At 42.9% G+C, this 11039-nt stretch overlaps 1 protein-coding gene across 1 annotated transcript; it reads left to right on the plus strand.

The window, feature by feature from the left end:
* LOC109829410 (peroxidase 43-like) lies at positions 7699 to 11039 on the plus strand. The gene is given in 5 exon segments (XM_020396536.1): positions 7699 to 7912; positions 8724 to 8912; positions 9372 to 9534; positions 10507 to 10581; positions 10584 to 11039. Coding segments are annotated over 5 exon segments (984 nt in total). The 5' UTR covers position 7699; the 3' UTR covers positions 10928 to 11039.

Here is an 11039-nt window from a genome sequence, read left to right on the forward strand (position 1 = left end):
AGACGTAAAAGTCTGTCTCGCCCGCGAGAAGTAAAGACTGTCTCGCACGGCGAGACAGTAAAGACTGTCTCGCGTGGCGAGAAGTCAAGTCTGTCTCGCACGGCGAGACAGTAAAGATGTCTCCGCGTGGCGAACGCAGTCAGTCTGTCTGACGCGATGCAGTCAAGACTGTTCTTTGACTTTTTGGATATGATTTCTTATTGAGCTGTATATTGGATATCTTTCAGATTTTCTTACGCCTACAGGGGCCACTAAGAAACCCGAACGGAATCACACGCTGTGGGTCGCGCCACCTCAACATTGACAAGAGCAAGCTCAAGCCAACTGCGTACGCTAATTTGCGCATAGGCTCCAAGAGCCCTGAGAATTCACGCCAAAAGCATGTCTCAAGGGTGACTCTGAAAGTCCAAGGAAGGCATTCGCCCTCAGATGGAACTTATCATTGATAGTTGTGATAATGTTATTACCTGAGAAGTCGTCCCGCCACTGATAGGTTACTCGATGTCAAATATGACGAGTTGTATTATCGTGCTGGGGTGACGAACAGAACCGGAAGAGGGTCCCCGAGACAGGAACTCCAGTGCCCTTGTTCAAAGCTATATTCGGGGCGTACTGTCTCAATTGCACTGCCACTCACGGTAGTACCGAGAGAATTTCCAGTGTTCGAAAGACTCAGTCGAAACGCTAAAACAAGTGTAGGCGTTCGGCAAAAAGAACGTGTGTTTAAGACGTGTGAATTTCCGAGGGTCACCCGCCACATGACCAGCAGAGAGCTCGACAGGTTAATCTAAGTTCGTTTCTGAGAAGCATCCCGGGTTGTAACCCGTTGCAGTCGGAGCCATCGCACGATAGGAATATGTAGGGTTGGGAAAGATTTGCTTCGGAAAGTGAAGAATGCGCTTTCTGCTATGCTGTCGCAATCGCGAACCCATTAATAAGTGTCAGCGCAAGGACATGCTCGCGATCATTTTGATAGCGCGGAAGAATGGCAGTGCTGAGACGTTGGCTAAGCAGAAGGAAAGTTTCAAAATTCGAGATGGACGCATGGCCACACTGCGCAGATGAGAGAGACTGCATGGCAACAATCAGGCATTCGCGAACACAAGGTGAATCGACCGCCGTAACCAGGTTATTCAGGAAAGGGACCATGGATAGGGCTATGAAGCTACAACCTCCCGTCATGCGGGTTGTGTACGATGATGCAACGGAGCATACAAGTGAAGATTGAGATCAAAGATATCCGAGAAGAAAATCAAGCACATTGATCTCCGCCTCAAGAGACGAAGATAATGCCATTCCTGTCCAATACCACTGAGAATGGAATCGCATCCCTATCGTGCGTAAGTTCAGCTCTGATTACTTTCAGCCATCGATGAAGGGTTCCCCTATCAGCTTTGATTATTTCAAATGACTGGGTATCATCTCTGGTAATGAGCTCTTACGGTGCGGTCATTCGTCGCACTCTTCGCCGGAGCGCCTTCGATTGGTATCTCGCCTTCAAGCAGGAGCATAAACGTGGGGACGAGTCATGGAGACGACAGTCCTTGCAAATTTCGCTTAACGACGACACCGAGATCTCTATCGGACTCCGTTTGTCGACGAGAAACAAAAGACGGGAGTTAGTCGACAATTTCTTCGCAAAGGTTCGGGAACAAGTGCGTGAAATTGCGGGACCCGATACAGAGGTGAATTCTCCTCCAAACTTGCCCAAACCTCGCGTTGATCGTTGTGAAGCAATCGCGGGAAAAGCACGTCTGAACTTGGAAAGACTGAGGTGACGTAGAACAAGCGAACGTTCCTCGAAGGAATAAGGCGGAGAGGAACAACGACGGGTTACCGCTGGACTCAAACTTCGGCATCTCGTAGGTAAGGGCAAAACAGCCCTGAGGTACTGGGTGAGTGCTAATCAAGCGTCACAACAGCAATCTCGAAGGGAGCAAAAGATTCGGCGTCGGACTCCATAAGGAGAGTATTCCTTTTCAAGGACGAATGACTTCCAGCATTTCGATCCTCTTGAGGTAACAGATCAGGCTACAACCTATCAGGAATCAGGAGGAAGCTGACAACCATACAGACCAAGCAGGTACTGTGCCATATCCAACAGGAGAGTCGTTGCATCCCACCAATGGATTGTTTGCTTCACGGAATAGCATTCAGCTGGTATTGAAGCTCGGTGGGCTAATAACGTCAGGTAGCAATGGAACGGCAAACCGACCGGTATAAGAGTTAAACTGCTTCCCTGTAACTCAAGTTATACGAGTGTATTAACTGTTCTCAATCTCCGCCGCCGGTATTAAGAGGTTTAAACTTCCCTGACTACTCCTAATAGCTTATGAGTCTAAACTTGTTTCCCCACTTTTGACGGGAATGTTCCTGGAGAATATTAAGCTAATATTTAAGGATAACAACGACGTTAGTTAATGCATTATAATGTACGATTAACAGTTCCCGCAGAGACAAGCTGGGGGTGGACATTTTCATGTACTGGAAGTTCAAACCGACAGCAACTGTTAATGATAAGAAATCTCCACCGTGTCTGTGCATCAACATTTCTCTTGTTAGAGTCCTGCATGTTTAACAGCTTCTCCAATTTGGTCAAACCTTCTTCAGTTATGGCCACAGTAAAAATCCCTCTCGTTTCAATGAAGAGTAGATCATTTCGAATCGACTGCTCGATTCAACCTTCCGACAGTTAGGTCTTTTTCAACTCCAATGGTCAACTTTCTACAGTAGGACAAACCAAAATCCCCTCTGATTCTCACATGAACGATGAGGTCACTTTCAGAACGAACTTGATCACCTTCCTACACGTTAGTGGTCAGCTTCAACACTCTGTTTGGCCAACCTTTCTACAGTTAGGTTCAAACTAATTCTCACTCTCGATAAACAAGAATTCATCTTTTAGTTCGGTAATCAAACTTGCGACAGTTATGGGTTATCCGAATCTTTTCGATTTCGGGAGGTGGAGATCCACTCTCAATTTCACTTTCCTGGGTTTGGGCGGTGGAGATCCAGCCTCGAGGTTCCTCTCAGTTGAGATAGATATAAAATTCTTCTTCTTCATGTTCGGGAGATAGATATAAATTCTTATCCTTCATTCGGTTCAGTCCTTTGCAAGCAGAAGACACCACCTTTTTTAACCAAAATCTGTGTCCTCACAGGTACAGGAATTTTATCCCAGTCCGTAAGTAGGGCACTAAGTCAACGCGTAACACGCGTTGCCTCGGTTTTAGTCTGTTTTCGGCACAAAAAGACACCAGATGTTCCGTTATCTGGGCGGCTATTCCTTCTAACACTAGTAAGGATAAGTCTGCGCTAACCTGATTGATGGTTAGTTCCTTAATCCGTTTAAAGAATACCGTCACTTATTCACATAATGTGGCAAGGTTGTTTATTAATAACACCAAAATCCTGCCTTACCACGGCATGGGACATGGCATCATCCTGAATCCTAAAGAAAGGATATGTCGACACCTAAACATGTCGCGGTTTAGTCTTTTACATCTGAAAAAGACACCGCAATACCAGGTCTGGTGACGGTTATTTTATCGAAGCCTAAAGTAGGGATATGTCCCGGTCTAATACACTGTTGCCGGGTGCTATTCAGTAACAATGGCGATAGTCTATGTATTCAACGATCCCGTAGCCAAAGTCTTAAGGGATTACTCTCTTAGCACAAGTTAGCATTACGGAACGGATTTGCGCAATCCGCATGCTAACCCGACTCAAACGGTAGCGGTAAAGCGATATCAAATCGTTTTAAGGCTGGGCGTTAGCCAAAATCCTAAGTCAACGCCTAAACGCGATCGCCGCGGTATAGTCTTTCCGTGAGAAGACGAAGTCTACGTATTTCGAAGTCGTTAGCATCAAGTCTAAGGTGAGCTTCATTCCCTTTAGCACAACGTACCAATGCGGAGGACTTAGACAATCTCGATGTTAGCCGATTCAAACGCGTAATCCGGTAAAGCATGTCAATCGTTGAAGGCTGAGGATTTGCAAAAAATCCTAGTCAACGATCTGATATCACGTTTGCTGTTTAGGTCTTTTTCACAGGAGAAAAGACGAAGGTTACGATATTTTAATATCGCTAGCCTAAAAGGTGTTAACTCTTTTAGCGTAACGTACATGCGGAACGGACTTAAACATTCCGGCTGCTAGCCCGACTAAACGGTTAGTCTGGTAACAGGGCTTCTTCAAACCCGCGTGATGGCTTTGAGGTTTGCCAAAAATCCTTACATCGGGGTCTACTGACGCTATCAGCTTCATTAGGTTGGTCTGCGTGACCTGGATCCAACGACGTTCGAAACCCTGGTTAACGGCCGCGTTTACGTATAACCTAGGACGTTACAACGCCGTCAACGCGTTTGCGAGCAAAATTCAACGATCGAGGCGTCCGAAACCTAAGGTCAATCGCGGACAACGGGCGAAGCCCTATAGAGTTCAAGTCTATTTCAATGCGTTGCCAATACTCGAAAAGTATACGAGTATAAAACTGCTTCTTACGTCGAAAGTACTACGAGTATAAACTTGCTTCTTAATATACTCCGAAAAGTATCGAGATATAAACTGTTCTTCTTACTCCATAAGGTTATCATGAGTATAAACTGCTTCCATAATTTTGGTTGTCAGAAGTTTCTGGAGAGTATTTTTATCTAAAAAAATATCTTTTAAGGATAACTCACACACAAACGCCTGCGCACAGCGGTTGTAAAGAGAGCCTGGATCGCCGGACAACGCGTCACAAATAAAGACTCAACGCCAGTCAATTCGATGGTAGTTCTAGAGCTAAGACTCGAATCAGAATTTGACTTCAAGTTCAAATTTCCGACAACTGCTGTCAGACAATAACTGCAGCACCGCGGAACTCTTACAGCTCATTCGACAAAGCCCACGATAACCTGGAAGATTGAAGGTAATCAAGACGGAGTTCATTCCAAGGTCCCATTACACGACTGAAGGTTGCGGACATGCATATCCAAAGTATTCAGACTCTTCTGATAAAAGAACGAGACCTTGAAATATTGGAGGGCGGGTATCTGTAGGCATATAAAATTGCTCTTATATGCTCCCTTTTTGTCAGCTCGGCACATAAACTCCGACGACCCAACGAGGCGACGAGATCGACGATCGCCATCAAGCGATGGAATGCATCATACGCGTTCGGGGAATCAAGACAAGTGTCAAGAATTCAACGAAGTCATCCAACCGAAGGGCATACTTGGACAGATCACGATTCGAATCAGATCGGTTTTGGTACTTCTAACTCAGAAGTGGATTTACTGTCAAATCAGGACTCCAGACTTACTGCCAAATCATGCATAACCAATCAGATCTCAATAATCCGAATCACGGACAAAACTGGACAACGCAACACAACGGGCGCCACACACCGGACAAATCGGCCAAAGCCAAAACCCGAGTGGCTCGCTAAAGCCGAGCTCACCAACGCGGGTGCTCGGGCCTGCGGCGAGCCACCCCATGGCGCAGTGGCCGAGCCACCCATGGTGGCTCGGCAGGCACGAGCACTAGGGTGGCTCGGAGGACCAACAGCACCTCGGAGGTGGCTCGGCACCGAGCCACCCCATGGGTGGGCCGACAGCACCCCATGGGGTGGCGAGCACCCCATGGTGTGCGTGTTGACCGAGCCACCTTATGGGTGGCGGCCACCCATGGGTGGCCACCCTCTGAAGTGCACCTGGGCCACAGTAAAGGTGCGAGCCGACTGGTCGGCCGACAGTTGCCGACAGTGTCTCGACAGTGCGCCAGCATTTGTTCTTTCTCGCCTGGGCCATGTTTTAGAGAGCCTATAAATAGGCCTAGAGATGCTCATTTTCAGAGGTTGAGAAAATTTTGGAGAGTGCGAAGTCCCTGTGAACTCAAGAACTCAGAACTTAACAAGATCAAGCTTTTGGACCTCAAGGACTTGCTCATCCAGATCTTGCTGTGCTCGGCGATCGATCAACGTCAAATCTAAGGCAGCGCGTGTCTCGAGAAGGAACCGGGATTCTCAGATCTACGCAGGCATTAACTCCGGATCTAAGCTTGGTTTAGCATCCGAGACTGGACGCATTGTTTCCTTGGTTGAAACAATCTCCCCAGCTATTATTTCCTTGGTGAAATAATACCGTCGTACCTGCGTAGATCGACCGGATCTGATCTTGCGGTGGTCCACGGCAACAACCCGGCGCAGGCAGAATCCCACCAAACGCGATGCGATCCGCAAAACAGGAGCTCGCGATTTCGTTCGACACAAAACGGAGAAATTTGTATCTTTGTTTATTTTTATTTTGATTTTCGTTGTAACGGATCTTATAAAAAGCACCAGATCTTTATTGTAACTCATAAAGTTGTAACTCAAGATGACATTCGGAATCAATCCAACAAGAAAAGCCAACGAATTTCCGCGGAACAATATTATATATATTATATACTATATATATATTATATATATATATTATATATTATATTATATATATATTATATATTATATATATATATATTTGACGATAAAAACACCAAAGGTCTAGGCAATGGAACCGTAGGTTTAAATAGAACTGTGAAGTGTTAGAATGGAACACGAACCTAAAATAAATTCATTATATATATATATCTATATATATATATATATAAATATATATATATATGGTTATATAAATTTCAACAAAATCTCCAATTAAATCGCTCTCAATTCGCGGAGATCGTGTCAAAAAATCGCGGTGATAATTTGGGGTCAGAGATCGTGGTGGCCAATCAGATCTCCTACGGTGAAGATTGTGGGATTGAGCATATCTCCACCGAGATCTGCAACGACAGAAGGGAAAATTTTAATTATTTGGAAATTTTTTACTATTTGGGAAACCCTAAACCAAACTCTGATACCATGTTAAAGTGAGAGAGAGAGTGAGAGTCTTGGGTAAATTTCTTTTGAATTGAATATTGAATGTGTATATATATAGAACGACAGAAGGGAAAATTTTAATTATTTGGAAATTTTTTACTATTTGGGAAACCCTAAACCAAACTCTGATACCATGTTAAAGTGAGAGAGAGAGTGAGAGTCTTGGGTAAATTTCTTTTGAATTGAATATTGAATGTGTATATATATAGATATACAAGCAGAGGAGGGTGAGGTTTGTCCTCGTAACTAATGTGAGACTAAACTTACTACTAACACAATATTATGAACACATGTGATGCGCATAAAGAGATGATACTAATATTTTTTTTTGCTTCTTTTACGTTCGTAGGATTAATGTGCAATCAAGAAGGTAGGATATTCAGGGGGGCACATTAAAGAGCCTTAGTCCCTAAAATTGTGTAAATAAAATGCATGATTAATTAAACTTTGACCATTCTCCACCTTCCATCACTTTCTAAATTAATTTTAAGAAAAAATTCACGTGGTTTCATCTAACTTAAGGAAATGTTCACGGGTAAGCTCACCAATTTGGATGCAGAGAGTGCAAAAGAAAACGCATCCAAATATTATTACCTTTTCATGGAAAATGTTTGTATATTACTGCTTGCCACTTGCTCTACTCACAAACATTACTGCTTGCCACTTGCTCTACTCTCCCCCTTACGATGGAAGTTTGTGACACATTTGCACTGTATTCCAAATGATACTATAAATTGTAACCGCTGCTTTGAACTGAGTGCCTTAAACTCCTCTCTTTGATCTCTCCTCTTTGTCGAACCCATGTCTTGGTCAAGTTCAGTAGAGAACTTTGGGCTAATTTTGTGCATGCAATTGCTGGGGACTTCTCTTGGTTTTCTTGATGTGGGTTTCTACTCGTTTACATGCCCAAGAGCTGAGCTCATCGTGAGGTCAGTCGTTAAGGAGGCTGCTAGGTTGGATCCGACGATGCCGGCTGCCCTCCTCAGGCTTCATTACCATGATTGTATTGTTCAAGTGAGATCTCTCTCTCTCTCTACTTTGCTTTGATGATTTTTTTATTTTTAATTCATTTTCCAAAACTCAATTTATAAAAAACTACAGGCGATGAAAGTTATTTAATTATACTTGGCTAAAATTTCAAAGTTGTGAGACTAAAACTGTGAAGTTGTGACAAGGGCTGAAAGTTATGATTTTATAATACAACATGTCCCGTAGGTTTCGGGCATTTTGGACCGAAATATATGTGAAGTTACACAATATTATTATTTAACCCATTTAAATATATGATCCGTGAAATTTGAGTCTGAGTTGGGTTGACTTCATGTTAAAGCCCAACTGTCTTACCAAGAGGAGGAAACCCCTCCAATCTCGAAAGCTCTTATTTTTACACTCGTTGAAGAGTAGAAAATCCTTGAAGCACAACTATAGAGGTATGAACCCGAGATGGATTCTCCCCACTTTCAAAAGCAATGGAGAAATCACTGTTCTAATTAGACTCGCAATATAAAAATTTAGTCATTAATTTTGATTTATATAGTCCTGACAATTTTTTTGTGTAAATAAGATGTCCTGACTTGGGAAAAAGTACGAAAAGGTTAGTATTGGTTTTTGAATTTAGGTGTCATACTCTAAATCAGTTGTCTATCCCGGTTTAATTTAGATTTAGGTTGTTCTTTAGTCTTACCCATTCATCTTGTACTTACTTTTTCTGAGTCTGTCTATTCATATCTTCAGTTATTTTTGTCTAGTTAATAAATCCCTTAAACATGTCATTTACTCACAAAAATATTTCATTTTACATCTAAGATTTGTCAATATCATGCAGGGTTGTGATGGATCAGTGCTGATCCAGAAGCCCAGAGACCAAGGCCCAGAGAATAGCTCACCGAACCACGCTGGGCTCAGAGGATTCGACGTTATAGAGAACGCAAAAGCCCAACTTGAAGCCCAATGTCCTGGCGTAGTTTCCTGTGCTGATATTGTAGCTCTCGCTGCTAGAGATGCCATAGCCTTGGTACTAAAATCCTCACCTTACTTCTCCGATAATTTTTTTGATCAATTATTTTAAAAGTAAATTTCAACAAACTTCCATTAATTTTGGGGGGTTTTGCACAAAACTACCTGAAAATTTTTTTATTAGAGAAACTGTCATGAACTTTTTTTTTTCCCTCACGAAATTACCATATGTTTATCGACGGTTATGTCATTTTTTGAGCATCTTTTTCTTTACATACTTTAAAGGGTAGTTGAGACCTTTCATCCGAACGACGTAAGTGGTCGACAATAACTTTCGAATATTTCACGGCATTTATCTGAAATTGAAAGTTCAGTAAGAGCTTTCAAATAAAAATACGTTTATGGTAATTTGCGCTTAACCACCCAGAACTTCATGTTACTTTTGTGAAATTAACCAACTCATTGTCAATGATAATGGTTAGTAGCTAAAACGTGAGAGTTTAATCCACCATTGCAGAGCCAAGGCCCATTTTATCGAGTTCCAACGGGCCGAAGAGATGGCCTGGTCTCCAACGTCGCCGATGCGGCAAGCATGCCGGATCTGCAGGACTCGATTGCATTGATCAGAGCAAAGTTTGCCGAAAAGGGATTATCGGAGAAGGATCTCGTGCTTCTCAGTGGTAAATCACTCCAGAAAACGTTGTTGTTTCTTTAAAAAAAAAAATTTAAGGACAAATTTTCAAAACCAACCTATTTACAAATTTAATCGCAGAAAACAACCCATTTCAAATTTAATTGCAAAAACCGAGGTTTTAGCCCTGGAGCAAAAACCAGGTCGGTTTTTGAAAATTTTTATCCGAAACTTCACGGGAGTTGAACTCCCGTGAAGTTTCGTAGTTTAAATTTTTTTTTGTACTGGGAAACTTCACGGGAGTTCAATTCCCGTGAAGTTTCGAAAGTTTTTTCACAAAAACCGACCTGGTTTCAGTGTCAAGGCTGAAACCAGGTCGGTTTTTGCAATTAAATTTGAAATGGGTTGTTTTCTGCGATTAAATTTGTAAATAGGTTGGTTTTGAAAATTTGTCCTTTTTTTAATCTTTTCATTGGTGAAGTATATCGGCCCAACTTCTACAGGCCTGTTGGATAGAACAGCCCAAACGATTCAATCAGCCGTTGTGTCCCTTCACGGGCCTTGATCAGTGTATCGCTGACATTACACACATCTAAAATCACCATAATCTCACTATAGGATTTAGATCAACGATGTTCCCAGTATGCTTTAAAGCTTGGATTTGTGCCAAAGCGAATCGAAACCCTTTCAGTGACAAAACCATCCGCCGACTACTCACACCGCATTGCTTACCATTGAGATATAAATCGAATGTAACTAACATCATATTAGCGCATTGCACTTAGTTGTTACACAAATGCATAAAAGATTGAATCTCTCCGCACTTTATGCGCTTAAGTAAGCTCTACAATTGTACAGATTGTGTAGGTTTTTCACATTCTAAGCATTTTACTCGCCTTTTCCCCTTCACTAGTTTTGATGAGAGTCCTGGTAAGCTAAGTTGGTATTCAGAAGGGTAAAAATGTGATTCCCAGTTTCTACTTGGTTTTCTAACCCCGAGTGAATATTTCTCCGTATCCAGCTGCACATACTATTGGCACTACTGCATGCTTCTTCCTAGAACGGAGGCTCTACGACTTCTTACCGGGCGGCAGGCCCGACCGCTAATAAACCCGAGATTCTTGCCGGAGCTCCAATCCAAGTGCCCGAAGGGCGGCGACATTTTGGTTCGGGTCCCTCTCGATCACGGCAGCGAGCGGAGGTTCGATACCAAGATCCTCAAGAACATCCGGACGGGGTTCGCGGTCATAGAAACCGATGCTAAGTTATATACCGTCCCGTCAATGAAAGCGGTTATTGACTCCTATGTTGGGTTGCCCAGGTCCGGATCCGAATTCGAGTTCGGGTCGGATTTTGTGCGGTCAATTGTGAAAATGGGTATGATTGGTGTGAAGGTGGGCGAAGAGGGGGAGATTAGGCGAGTTTGCTCCAAATTTAATTGAGGATTGGATGGATATGTGGAGGGATAATCAACATCTCAATAATGTTCATGCAAAAAATGGTATGGAGAATCGTATGTACAATCGACTGTAATATGAAAAAAAATGAATATAA

This window comes from Asparagus officinalis, chromosome 2, assembly GCF_001876935.1.
Source record: "Asparagus officinalis chromosome 2, Aspof.V1, whole genome shotgun sequence".
Taxonomy (NCBI): Eukaryota; Viridiplantae; Streptophyta; class Magnoliopsida; order Asparagales; family Asparagaceae; genus Asparagus; species Asparagus officinalis.